The sequence below is a fragment of the Notechis scutatus genome, chromosome 3 (genome assembly GCF_049901735.1).
Source record: "Notechis scutatus isolate UNSWTSFEM ecotype Mainland chromosome 3, rNotScu1.2, whole genome shotgun sequence".
Taxonomy (NCBI): Eukaryota; Metazoa; Chordata; class Lepidosauria; order Squamata; family Elapidae; genus Notechis; species Notechis scutatus.
Window position 1 is genome coordinate 183379715 of NC_142011.1, and position 14819 is coordinate 183394533.

General features: G+C 36.4%; 1 protein-coding gene across 1 annotated transcript in view; it reads left to right on the top strand.

Annotated features, from left to right (window-relative positions):
- TMEM67 (transmembrane protein 67) overlaps positions 1–14819 on the top strand; it is a 40421-nt gene that overhangs the window by 24170 nt on the left and 1432 nt on the right. The window contains exons 19-27 of the mRNA XM_026690896.2: positions 1659–1758; positions 2219–2358; positions 6505–6645; positions 8662–8742; positions 9405–9521; positions 10644–10760; positions 12553–12657; positions 13147–13249; positions 14665–14807. Of these exons, the coding sequence (XP_026546681.1) occupies positions 1659–1758; positions 2219–2358; positions 6505–6645; positions 8662–8742; positions 9405–9521; positions 10644–10760; positions 12553–12657; positions 13147–13249; positions 14665–14807 (1047 nt within the window). The remainder of the gene's footprint in view (positions 1–1658; positions 1759–2218; positions 2359–6504; positions 6646–8661; positions 8743–9404; positions 9522–10643; positions 10761–12552; positions 12658–13146; positions 13250–14664; positions 14808–14819) is intronic.

Sequence of the window (14819 nt, forward strand, 5' to 3'; positions counted from 1 at the left end):
GGACCGCTACCGCTGCCTTTGTGCAAGGAGGGACAGGAGGAGCACTGCCAGAGCCCTGCAAAATGACCTCCAGCGGGCCACAAATGTGCATGTGGCTGCTCAAATGGTCAGAAACAGACTCCATGAGGGTGGTATGAGGGCCTGACGTCCACAGGTGGGGGTTGTGCTTACAGGCCAACCCCGTGCAGGACGTTTGGCATTTGCCAGAGAACACCAACATTAGCAAATTCTCCACTGGTGTCCTGTGCTCTTCACAGATGAAAGTAGGTTCACACTGAGCACATGTGACAGACGTGACAGGGTCTGGAGACGCTATGGAGAACGTTCTGCTGCCTGCAACATCCTCCAGCATGACTGGTTTGGCAGTGGGTCAGTAATGTTGTGGGGTGACATTTGTTTAAGGAGCCGCACAGCCTCCATGTGCTCTCCAGAGGTAGCCTGACTGCCACTAGGTACCGAGATGAGATCCTCAGACCCCTTGTGAGACCATATGCTGGTGTGGTTGACCCTGGGTTCCTCCTAATGCACGACAATGCTAGACCTCGTGGCTGGAGTGTGTCAGCAGTTCCTGCAAGACGAAGGCATTGATGCTATGGACTGGCCCGCCCGTTCCCCAGACCTGAATCCAATTGAGCACATCTGGGACATCATGTCTCACTCCATCCACCAATGCCACATTGCACCACAGACTGTCCAGGAGTTGGGGTATGCTTTAGTCCAGGTGTGGGAGGAGATCCCTCAGGAGACCATCCGCCACCTCATCAGGAGCATGGCCGGGCATTGTAGGGAGGTCATACAGGCACATGGAGGCCACACACATTACTGAGCTTCATTTTGACTTGTTTTAAGGACATTACATCAAAGTTGGATCAGCCTGTAGTGTTTTTTTCCACTTTCATTTTGAGTGTAACTCCAAATCCAGACCTCCATGGGTTGCTAAATTTGATTTCCATTGATAATTTTTGTGTGATTTTGTTGTCAGCACATTCAACTATGTAATGAAAGAAATATTTAATAAGAATATTTCATTCATTCAGATTTAGGATGTCGTATTTTTGTGTTCCCTTTATTTTTTTGAGCAGTGTACATATATGTATATCAGTGAAGCATAAAGATTCTATATATAATTCAACACTGGATTTGAGGTAGTGGGGAAAAACAGCTTTTTACAAGAATTTAAAAATTGTGTTCTTTAGAAATTTACACCTGAATAAATACACCAGGAATTGTGTTATTACTGGGAATTTCCTACTGGAAAAAGCTGCTAAATGAAACAGCCTGTCCAAAACAGTATTGGACTTGTTGGAAGCTTTCAAATGGAACTGCATCACTAGCCAATCGGGAATGATTTATTGGAAGGCTTGGAAAAGATGACCTACAAACTCCCTTATAATTCATGCATTTTGTAATTCTGCGATCTGATTGGGATTGCATAGGGAAGGAATTTCCAAGTCATCCATCATGTAGAACATGCAATTCCTGCTAATGGCAATAGAGGCAGAGGTATTAGACTTGACTTTTCTTATTATTATTTGATAGGTGGCAATGTAAATGCCTTTCTTCATGTAATTCTAAGTTACTGTTGCTTTTCTAGAATTGTCTTCTTTTCCAAGACAATAATTTTAAGGTTTTTTTTAATTTCATCTAATGATTTTTAGGCGCTGCATTTTTTGCATCTACTTGTTTCCCAACTTACAGTAGATATCTTTTTCATCGACTGGGAACGTCCAAAAGGAAAAGTTCTTAAGGCAGTAGAAGGTATAAAATGTTTTTCCTTTGGTTGATTAACTTGATGATTTCAGAAATGGTGCAAATCTCATTCTAAGCATTCTATATATAGAAGAGGTTTATTTTGTACAGATATATGTAACCACATCTATACCTTCGTTCTCATATTATATAAGAAGTAACTGTACACATTCTTTTCATGTTCTAGTACTGTTCATGTGGCTAACATGTAAAATCCATTATACAGTTTTTGGATAAGTAATGAGTGCACACCCAAATTTTTAACATTTACATACTGGATTATATAAAATACACCCAGGGCAGGAACAAAAATACACGAAGTTATTTAACTTCATTAAACATCTATGATATGCTTTATGTTAATTTTATACAGTATAATCTTGTTACATTATCTAATGTAATCTAACTAGTGAGGTTTGTGTCATTGAGGCCAAAATAAAAATCTTTAACATACATTTCTTCTTTATAGGAGAAAATGGCATAAGAAGTGTTTCTGCACCAGTCAGCATATGGAGAACATACTTCATAGCAAATGAGTGGAATGAAATTCAGACCGTTAGGAAAATAAATCCTCTCTTCCAAGTGCTTGCTGTTCTCTTCTTTTTAGAGGTGACATTTTTTTCCCAATGTTCCAAGACATATTTGGCTCATGAAAATTGAGTAATGGAAAAAAATCACATTTATAATACAGTAGTTGTCACAAACTGGACCTCCTAAAATACCAGTTCTGAACATCCTTAAATTGACTTATGTAATCTGGACGTCCAATGATGAAATTACTGTACACATAATAATCAAACTAGTAACATTAAGTATATATTAAGCCAGTTGCATACAAACAATCAAATAGTCACTAAGAGTCTATTGGGAATGTAATTCTCAGTTTTATGAGAGAAAGACAAGGGTGAAATCAAAGAAAGCAGAGAACATGATTTTGAGAAGTTCATTTTGATGGTACATAGTCTGGAAGGGCATACAGCAAAAATGAAAACAAAGGTGTCTTGCAAAGAAATCAAAGAGATTTGCAGATGTAAAAACTCAGGAATATAGGATAAAGATAACATTATTTGTAAGAAGAAAAAAAAGTTCAGGAAGAAGAGAAACAGATGGAGAAAAAAAAATCCTTCTTAGGCAAATTGGCTGTTTTTGTCCACCTGGTGCACTGGAAGATGGTTTAGCTCCTTTGGGATAAAAAGAAGCAAAGAGAAGTACAGAAGAGCTTCTTACCAGAGTAGGAATTCCTATGTTTATGTTCTTCCTTGCTTGATGTTTGAGGGCCATTTTTATACCTTTTTGGAAAATTTAAAGAAATCAAAACCACCACCTCACTTCATAATTTGAGAAATGGCAATAGCACTTAGACTTATATACTGCTTCCTAGTGCTTTACAGCACTCTCTGGGTGGTTTACAATGTTAGCGTATTGCCTCCAACAATCTGGGTCCTCATTTTACCAGCCTTGGAAGGATGGAAGTCTGAATACCAACCTTGAGCCCTGTCAGGATCAAACTCCAGGCTGTGGACAGAGTTTGTCTGCCATACTGCATTTAACCATTCCGCCACCAGGGCTCCTAAGGTATCATATAAAAGAAGAGAATCTTCTTTTCATTTTATGTCCTATTTGTTAGTGTAACGATTGTTGATGAGCAGCTTTTTTTAGTTTGAATGCCAATAGATTAACTGCATGTTGTCAATTATTATTCTAAACAAAGGGCAATGTTGAATGATCAAGAGCAGCCCAACATGTGAGCATTGGAATTGCCAGTTCAGTCATTTAAGATTTAGCTTTTTCTTTTACATTCAACATCAAAAATTATTAGTGGTGTCTATTTGTATATACCCATCCAGACCACATTTACAGTTTTACAAGTCTTAATCATAATTCAGGAACCATTGGAAGAATTCATCAGGAGCAGGGCATGCTTTCAGGAGCCAACATAAATATTTTGGTGCATCTTGGCTGAGTCTTAATAATGGAAAAGCTTCTTTAATGTTTTTGCTAAGTTTAAATTAAACTTTTGTTTTCTATTGCTGTCTAATTCTATCCAACATGGGTGATAGCTTCCTGACAATTCCCTTTATTATGCAGTAATACTCAGCAAACCAAAGCTGTATCAACTTCTTCTATACTTTTGTAGCCATGTACTGAATAGCCACAATACAATACAATATAATAAATGAGGTCAGGGTACAGCCAAGAACGATTTCCCATCAAATAGGAGCAGATGCTGTTTGGATTGAAATATGATTTATTCATTACTACCTCATTTCCTAAGACAGGCTAATGGCTTTTTCTCTGACAATATAACAAAAGAATGGATGTGCTTATTTGTCACCCATGTAAATTCCATTCTCTTACTTCTATTATCTTACTAAAATCAACAGCTATTCTGAGGCTTAGAGGATATTTGAAAGACTGGAAGAACATCCTGGGGCCTTTTTAGTGTAATTTTATTCATGGTTTGGCCAGAGTCAAATATTGAATAAATCAGGCAAGGGAGGTCAAATCAGGTAATCTAGTGTCTAGGAGAACAATATGCTTTTAAATTTATACTATTTTATACTAAATAGATTTTCTAGCAGAATAAAAGTTAGTTGATGCATACTTTTTATATGAGACATAGATAAGAACAAATTTGTTTCATGCATATAACTAAGATAAGAGAAAGATGAGTAGATTACTTCATAATACACTCTAGGACTAGACTAGAACTTGGATTTATATTCCAGCTGCCATTTCCTTCTGCAGGTTTAAATTTTGGCTGCTGAGACAAATATATAAAGCAGAAAGTGAAACAAACAACTGAAAAATGCAAGATTATTCATGTGAATTATAAAATTCCAAGTCTAATATTATTTGAGGTTGGTTTTAATTTTTGCTAAGTATCAATGTAGCAAAAAAATAAAAAATAAATATTAACTGTCTTTGGTAGGAATTGTAACAAATGTTTACAAAGCTCCAGAATAAGTTTTTCATCTGAGAAGTATTACCTTCTGACTTTACTACTCTAATCAAGTACCATTTACATTATTGTTGCAAGCCTTCCTGTACCCTAAAGCCAGAGCTGTGATGAATTAACTCCAACAACTCTTCCTGTAGGCCGTTCTGGTTGGGAACAATAATTTAGTAACATCTGGGGAAATAAGATCTCCACACTCACCTCAAGAGCTAGTATTATTTAAAGGAAAAAATGATACTGACAAATCAAATCAAATCGTCAATGCACAACATGTGTACAATGAAATTGAACAAAATATTACTTGCTGTTTTGTGCTTGCTGAAGTATATTCAAAAATTGAAAGTGTTCATCTAGGCAACTTAGAAAATCTTGCGGGATCCAATCTGGATTGGTCACTGGGACCAGAGGTCTTGTCTTTTGAGCTTTCGGACTCGTGCTGGAACCCATCTTTAGGGAACTTCTCTCCAGTAGAGTGTGTGCTGTTTTATGTTGTGTACATGGTGTCTGTTGTATGTGCTTTTTAGATGTGATTGGGGTGTGTTGATGGCTGGCTTTTAAGTCATTGGCCGATTTGCTTGTGCTGCCTAACCCTTGCCTTCTAAGTACATAATACTTAGAAGGCACTCCTGTTGACTGACGAGGGGCCTGTTTCCCAGGCTCCAATCACTTCTCTGTCTGTTTTTGTGCCTGGTTGTCCAACAATCTTAGTAGCTGCAAACTTGAATGTGTCCTTGTTTATTGAAGTGTGAGGCTACCAATGAGTTTGACTCTCCTCTCTGACCACTCGCTTGTGTTCTTTTAATCTGGTGGTTAGCTTTCTCCCTGTCTGTCCTACATAATCACAGGGACAATCCATGTAGGGGATTCAGTAGATTACATCTCCCACCTTCAAGCGATCTTTACAAAGCATAATTTGTCCTCCTATGGTAGCCACTGAGCAGTGTGCGGTGCCCACTTGTTCCTCTTGTGATGAATGATTGTGGGCACACCGTGTTGACAGTGTCTGACAAGATGTCTGCAGAACATGGTAGGGAGAGAAAGGAAGAAACAAGGTACAAGACCAATCACATGGCATGTCCTGCCATACATCGAAAACATTTCAGAAGCTGTACTGTAGTGTGCATTTTCTGAGATCTGCAAATGGACATCGCACGCCACCCAGAGGCTACCATACGAGAACAAATTATGCATTGTAAAGATTGCTTGGAGCACAAGCAAACGGCAGCCAACAACTTAAAAGCCCAGTCATCAACATCCCCCCAATCAGCATCTAAAAATGTACATACAACAGGCACCATAAATACTACAGCCAGAACAGCACACTCTGCAAGAGAGAAGTTCCCTGAAGATGGACTCCAGCATGAGTCCAAAAGCTCAAACCAAAACCGCTGGTCCCAGTGACCGACCCAAATTGGATCGTGCAACATTATCCTGAGACACGTATATTCACCTTTATTCCTTAGAAAATCTTTGCTAATAGATATTTTAAAAAATAATCAATACGTTGATACCTTGGTACTCATCTGGGCTTCATTCCAAGGGGCGTGACTAATATTAAAAACAGATACCAAGCAAATCATGTGACTTACCACATGACCCTTTATTTTGGCTGGAAGGGGTAGGGAGTCATGAGGCAGACAATGCCAGCAAGTTCTACCTTGCGCATCGAGTATCAGGGAGAAAGACTAAGTGCCCGGACAAGACTTTTGCTTAAAATATGTGGACTACCAAATTTGATGAGTTTTGAAGCAGCTGAATACTGAGGTATGACTGTAATTTGTTTGTTACCTTTATAGGTTGTAGGATTTTCAAACTTGGCCTTAATGGATTCATCTTCTGGTCTAACTAGAAACCCTGAAAGTTATATAGCACCCTGGAGCCGCATTTTGAGATATGGTATATCCACTGTACTTTGGCTATTGATTGCTGTAATTCAGGTAAAACTATAAAATCATTTTACTGTGACTACCTTCCCACCAGATGATTCACATTTATTAAATTGATTTTATTGTGTATGAGTCATCAGCATACATGTAGATATCTATAGTAAATTGATAAAATCCAGTTTCTCAAGTTTTTCTTCAGGAGTGGCTTTATTTATTACTTTCAGGAACAAAATGGATAATATTTCAAACGATAATATAGCAAATTGTTATAATTATACTGACCTCTCTCATAATGAGAGAATTGTGACAGAATGACTTTTTCTCTCTTTCCACAACTAAGGATTTGCACCTATGTACCAGAATCTGGTTTTCTTAATATATTGTCAGTCCCAAGTATACATGAATTAAGAGCCATCTCTTGGAAGACTCATTAATGAGTATTATATGTAACTCATTTAATTTTATTGGAAATAAAACATTTACTAGTATTGAAATTAATTCCATAAAATGGAAAAATACTAATTTGTTTTAAGCTGAAGACTATGACATTCATTCTATCATATTTAGATACAGATACAGATAATCAGAGTTGGAAGGGACCTTATAAGTCATCTAGTCCAACCCCCCGCCCAAGCGGGAGACCCTACACCATTTCTGACAAATGGCAGTCCAATCTCTTCTTGAAAGTCTCAAGTGATGGTGCTCCCACAACTTCTGAGGGCAAGCTGTTCCATTGGTTGATTGTTCTCACTGTCAGAAAGTTTCTCCTTGTTTCCAGGTTAAATCTCTCCTTGTTCATCCATTATTCCTTGTCTGGCCTACAGGAGCTTTAGAAAATAGCTTGACACCTTCCTCCTTGTGGCAGCCCCTCAAATATTGGAAGACTGCTATCATGTCTCCCCTAGTCATTCTCTTTACTAGACTAGCCAAGCCCAGTTCCTGCAACCGTTCATTGTATCGTTTAGCCTCCAGTCCCATCATCCTGGTTGCTCTTCTCTGTACTTTTTCTAGAGTCTCAACATCTTCTTTATAATGTGGTGACCAAAACTGGATGCAGTACTCTAGGTGTGGTCTTACTAAGGCTTTATAGAGTGGTATTAGTACTTCCCTTGATCTTGACTGTATCCTTCTGTTAATACAACCTAGGATTGCATTAGCTTTTTTGGCGGCGGCTGCACACTGCTGGCTCATATTTAGCTGGTTGTCCACTAAGACTCCAAGATCCCTCTCACAGTTACTGCTATTGAGCCTGGTTTTCACCCAGTCTATATGTGTACTTTTGGTTTTTCTTGCCTAAGTGTAGGACTTCACTTTTCTCTATATTGAATTTCATTTTATTAGATATGGCCCAGTGTTCTAGTCTGTCAAGATCCATCTGGATCTTAAGCCTATCTTCTTGGATGTTAGCTATTCCTGCCAGCTTAGTATCATCTGCAAATTTGGTAAATTCCCCTTCTATTCCCTCATCTAAGTCTTACCTCCTCTAGTCTACAGAAAGGAATATCACTGAAGGTCAAAGGGCCTACCTATCTAGAAGACTCAGAGAGAGAGAAAAACACATTTGGAAATGTTTATATTGGCTGTCTTGCTTCTAGCTCATGAGCCAACACTGGGCTGGAGGAAAGACAGTCTGTAACTACTTGAATATTCTAACCAAAAATCATTGAAAATCAGAACATTCCATGCTAGTTCCTCCTTCATTCTGGAACATATTTGTTTGCATAGTTGCTTGGTTGGTTATTATGGAATTGACAGAGTTGAAAATCTCTTCAGCTCTACAAACCAGTCGCATGGCAATGCCTATTTAATTTTTGTTAGATTTGTTTGCCTTTCCTTCTGGAAGTGAAACAATATATAGTACTCTAATTTCTATTTTTTTTCTCCAAAATAACACTCCTGTAGGGTGGATAGAATTGAAAGCAAGTAGCTGGGCTGGTCACCAGTGAGCTTTCAATTTGAACCTGGCTTGCCCAGCCTGGTTTGACATCTTAATCTGTGTATCTTACTGGCTAAAAGAGAAAAACATCAATTCTTTTTTAACTTACTTGTAAATCTGTTTTTTCACAGGTGGTATATTTTTCTGTCATTTATGAAAGATTTATTGAAGATAAGATCAGACAGTTTGTTGATTTATGCTGCATGAGCAATGTAAGTATTTTACACTTCCAAATAGTGCTTTTCTTCGAAAAGGCTGTTCATATTCAGGCATTTCAAAATTATATTTGAAAAGATGAGCTTTGTCCATATATCTATAGTTAGTATACTAATAATTTATATCCCAAACTACCTTTTCTAAACAACTTCCCAATTTTGTTTTACTAAAATGCATTGGGTTTTATTTCTTTATATTTTTACTGATGTAAAAAAAAGTCCCATCCATAGGAAAGCTTTTGATATTCTGAGATAAATTCAGAATTCCATTTTCAAATGTCTGAATTCAGATGTGAGCAAGAGAGACAAAGGACTGATTTTCCCTTTTCTTATTTAATGCCCAGTGTAACGTCATTTGAATATTTAACGAAACTCATTCCTCCCAGTGTAGTTGTTGCTATGTTTGTGCTGCATTCCAGTCCAGTAAAGGAGTTGTTCCTACTGATATAGCCTCGTGGAAGGAAGGGTCTCATGGTCACGCATACAATTTCAAAAGTGCTTCAAAATTAAAACATATCCTGGCTTCCAAATATAGTTGCTTATTCTCTGTAGCATAGGCGTGAGATGTAATACATTTGCAAAATGCAGTGGTGAGCAGAATTGTTCTTGTTATCTGAATGTATATTAAAATGCTTCATTTTACTTTTCTCACATTGCAGGTTTCAGTTTTTCTATTATCAGAGAGATGTTTTGGGTATTATATTCATGGGCGATCTGTGCATGGCCATTCAGATACAAATATGGAAGAGATGAATATGAACCTAAAAAGGGAAGCAGTAAGTGAATAAACCAGAATACTGGAAATCTAAAATGGTTTCATTCTAACAATTCTAATTGTTTGAGGAATCTGCTACAACCTTAAGTTCATTTCATTCATTAATATACAGTTAAGAGTTGCTCTCTTCTACCTTCCCTGCATTTGATCTTTCAAAATATGCCAATTCTGTCACAGCTTATGGAATTTATCAGAGACAAGTTCAAATAAAATCTTTCATGTGAACTTATCACTACAATGAACAATATTTAACTGGGAAATGTTCAGAATTTCTGCTAATACACAAAGCAATCCATTATTTCTTTCAAAGGAGTTTTTAATTGTTTTTAATGTTTGTATTATTTGTATGGTTGCCTTATTTATTTATTTTGACCTTTATTGTATTGTTCATATTTTAATTTTAAGCCACCCAGGAAAAAAAGGAATAACTAAATTACTAAAGCTTGTAAGAGTATCCTAATGAATTTTGGTCACAGAGAGGGCATCTGCAGAACAGTGTTCAAAAAGTCAAGATGACAACCAGAAATGCATAACCAAAGCCCCACCCTCTTTTAATCTGCTTTGTAATGTGCATAAAGAGACAGGTAAAGTTGTGGCTGCCATCTTTATTTATTTTTTACCCTGATCTCCATAAGATTTCCCTGAAGAGAAACTATATTCAACTGAACCATTAGCATATCAATATTACCTTTCATCACTTTTTGGTGGTGGCTGTTCTTACCATTATGAACAGTATTTTATATCAAAATTTTAGATTCTTCACAGTTCTGGAATTACATACTGTCCACATTCTGTTGTGACAGGAATAATATGGGGCTTCCAGACCTTAGCTAGAAAAATCCAGATGGCGGCAAAGAAAAAATTTGTTATTCCAATCTAATGTTCATTCAGATTTTTTTGCAGTTTATATCGGATCATCTTGCATTAGTGTTGCTAAACCTTGGCAAGTTTAAAATGTGTGTACTTCAGCTTCAGATTTTGCTTTCTATAGAATTCTGGGTGTTGATGTCCATACATTTTAAAAGTTGCCAAAGTAGAGAAGCACCAACCTACATAATAAAATGTTAACTTTCAATCTTTGTAAATGTTATTTCATCAATTCTACTTTGTGTCATTTCCTCAGGAAAATCTGTGTAGCCAAAGAGGTTTATTACCAAATACAGATGGCCAGACATTTCAGATTTCCATTTCAAGCAAAATGAGGCAGCAATATGATAAGATTCATGAATCATTGACAAGGGTATATACTTTTTCTTGTTAGATTGTTTGCTATCAAATATTTGAAATATGATTTTTGCTGGAATATATGGGATCAATACAAATATTGTATTTGATATGATTACTTTTCCCACTTTTATGTATCTTTGTATAGCCAAGGATTCATTATTTATTCTCCTATTTATGTGCTATATAAGTGGATCATCACTCTACATTCATATTCCTACAATTTGAGTGGAGTTTATTATTTCACATTTGTATGTTAAAATGGTTGATGAGGTCCTTTTAGATAGTAATATTAGTGCAGAATACTGCTGGGGTTTGACAAATACTCTTAGAAGAAAATAAATATAGCCCAGGGTTGAACTATGAAGTTCTTAGTGTTATGCAAGCTTGGTTGTTTGTTGTAGGCGTTTTGTTACTCAACTAGCTAACATCTTCAGTGCTAAATACTTATATAAATAGCTTGTCCTGACAGTGTTAGTGGCAGTGTTGTTTTCTTCTGGGTAGTTCCTAGATGTTTACTGCTTGATTGAACGTGCCTACCGTCCCTGTCCTATTGTTTCTCTTATTCCTCTTTTATTTTTCTTATATGTACCCATTTCATGTATTCACAACTATGTATACACTTATACTTATTATCTTGTAAACAATTGGCAAATCAAATAAATAAATAAAAATAAATTGTCCAGTGTTAATTAATCCCTACTTATCTGGGTGTTGACTGCTTTCAATGAATTTTTATAGACTTTTTGTTTCCTTTTTAGCTTTTTTAATTATGTATAATACAACCCACAACATCACCATAGACCACAAGCCAATTAAAGCCCTCCAAAACATCTTAAATAATCTAAAAGACCCAGTAGCCCAACTGAAGGGGGGCGGAAACAGGAGTCATCTACATCATACAGTGTCAGACTGCCCCATACTTAGAAAACTCCATCAGGTTGAAGCAAAAGGTTCTTTTACTAAAGGAAGTTGGTTGCAATAAAGTCAGGATAGCTCTAAGAGTTTCCCACTGAAAAAGATACAGAAAATGTTCCATTCTTCCCTCCCCTAGCAACCCCCACCAATCGGGTCTTGTCAAAATGTTATGAAAACACTGAGATGTTGTGGGCAACTCACATTCCTTTCTCAGGGTGCATGGCCTTGGTGCTTCTGGAACAAACTGGTTCTGGGCCTCTCCAGTCTTCATTCACCTGCCATTCCCCCTTCCCTATTTCCATCACATACACACAATCATATTGCCCATTTGCCTACCACCACCCCTTCAGCCTTTGATAACAGGAACTAACAGGAGCTGACATACAGTAATGAAGACTTTAATAGCCACTATACAGAACAGACCGGCAGAAGAGTAGTAGAGAACTAGCAGAGTATAGAGCACAACTAACAATCAGGAGACACAATGAAAACTCCTTAATTTCATAACACATGGGCAATTTAACCATAGTTTTAAGTGGGAAACTGACCAAACTAGACCAAACTAAATCTAATAATTCTACGAAATTCCTGAAAGCTTGGCACTTCGATAAATCAGCCATCACATTCACATAAAAGGTAAACATTTACATACCATTCAAAAGAGACAGTAAAAGTTAGAAAGGAAACAAAAACATCTCCTGACTAGCAGTCAACATCCAGATAATTAGGAACTAACACCAGGATTAACACCAGATAAACAACCAAGCAGTAAGCAATATGCAATCATTGCCTTCTTCCTGGGCTCAGAGAAAGTGACTAGTTAAAGGTCAAAATGGGCCCATAAATATACATGCTTCAGATTAACTTTTATTCTCTCATTTTCCTTTCAGAAACATGGTCCTGTTAGGCTTCTCAATTCTTCTGCAACCACATTTGAGCAAAGCACAAAAGCATACCACACTATGAATAAATTTCTAAGCTCATTTATTGATCACGTATGTATGATTAACATATGAAATATTTTCATGTGATTGTGAGGTACCTTTTTAGCTTGTGTTACTTTCATCCAAGTCTGTTGATTAGCTGCAATATATCTTTTGTCCCAAAGATGGCTTATTGCCGTTCATTTAATATAGTTGCAATTTCTAACATGCTTTTTAATATGATTTATAAACAATATTTTTAGCTATAATACCCAGGTCATGATGTTATCTGCGCTGACAATATTCTGCTAGCTTATGAGGCACTATTACTATTTTTTGTTTGTTATTTTTTTTGTTTAATAGACTTTGACTTGATATTTATGTTTTTGTTGCTGTTCATCGGTATTATCAACCGCACAATTATTTTGTACTGTTTGTTCTGTTTTGCTTAATTTGCAAACACATAATTTAGTTTTGCTGTTACTGTTTGTTTGAAAGGAATTTCATAATGAAGAGTTTCTTTTGCTTCTTCTGAGTTGTTGTATTTTCCCTTTTTAATAGGTTCATAAGGAAATAGACTACATCATAAAGGACAAATTATTATTAGAAAGAATTCTTGGAATGGAGTTTATGGAACCAATAGAAAAGAGCATCTTTTACAATGGTATTGCCTCAGATATTTAATTTATGAAGGCAAAGGAAACTTAGCAACTTATTTCTATATGCAATCTTTTTTTTCTTGCACAGCATTTAGTGTTTCAGAAAAATGCCAAACTTAACTACATTACATATAGCTTATATTTGCTCCTTTCTATATACATATATTTATGAAGATTAAATCTGTCAGCAGATAAATACATCAGGCTGTAAGCGAATGACCATCTTTGTGTATTAGGATAAGCTAGGGGTGTCACACCCACGGGCCAGATGCGTCATGCGCAGGCCAGCCATCCCAGCTCCATGAAGGGGAAAAAACATGAAACATCATGGGACAGCAACATGATGCCACAAGTTTGACACCCGTGGAACAAGCCAAACTCTGCTGTTCCAATTGTCCTTGCATTATCACTCCTCAAAACTGAGGAACCTTCAACAGTACTCTGGTACATCTTCTGTTTACAATTTACAGAATATACAATTCTAAATAGTTGTTCTTTAGATGGGCACACATTTCACACCCTTTTATCTCTACAAACAGCATGTAGATAAATGCTTTTTAAAATACTGGTAAAATATACTCTTTTTACCAAAAGAAAAGGCAGAGATGAAATTAAGTGGTGAATCCTTCATCTATTACTTTGCTTAACTTCAGCACTAATTCTGAGAATGGAGTTTGCTGTGTAAAGAAATCAAGCAGCTTCCTTTTCTGCTAATGGCAGAAGATTAGAAGTGTGATTACTTTTTCATTCTGAAGAATCTTAGAATCTTAGAAATTTGGTCATAAATAGCCTATTGTTCAATGCAGGTTTTTTTTTTTTTTTTTTTTACTAGAAGGGTTGTCAAGTCAGGCTTGACTCCTAGCAACATGCGATTTTTGTGGCAACAATCTGAAAATGATTTGGCATTGTCTTCTTCCAGGGTCTTTTCAACCTTCCAATATATCTTGCAATTCTGATATTTCCGAATGGTCTTCCATCCAAGTTCTGGACAATAACTTAATCTATAAAACTTCAGAAATGAAATGATTCCAGTTGTATTTTCAATCGTATTTTGTTTTTAAGAAGGGCTTTGCAACTAGTATGCTCTGATAGAATTGCAGATACATTAAACACATTACATTGATTGCAACCAAATATAACTTGAGTAGTGCATTAATCAAAAAAGATCTATATAACTATTTTTTCCCAAATCGCTACAGATAGTTCATGTTCCCTTTGGCATTGCATGTTCTCTGTATTTTTTATCAGTTCTCCAGTACAGCTGTTTGGCTATGCATTATGAGGGATGGAACCTAGTTTGAAAAAAACATTCTAGTAGTAGTTATGATTTTATAAAATAAACTTTGGGTTTTTTGAAAGGCAAGTTATTCAGCAGATATTTTCAATCTTTAACCTTTTATTTATTTTTCATTTTTTGCAGATGAAGGTCATTCTTTCAGCGATATTATTTATTATGGCAATGAAACTACCCTTCTTATTTTTGATATGCTGTTTTTTGCCATTGTGGATCTGGCTACTCAGAATTTTGTTTTAGCAGCTGTTCTTACATATTTACAGCAAGAGGTAAATCTCACA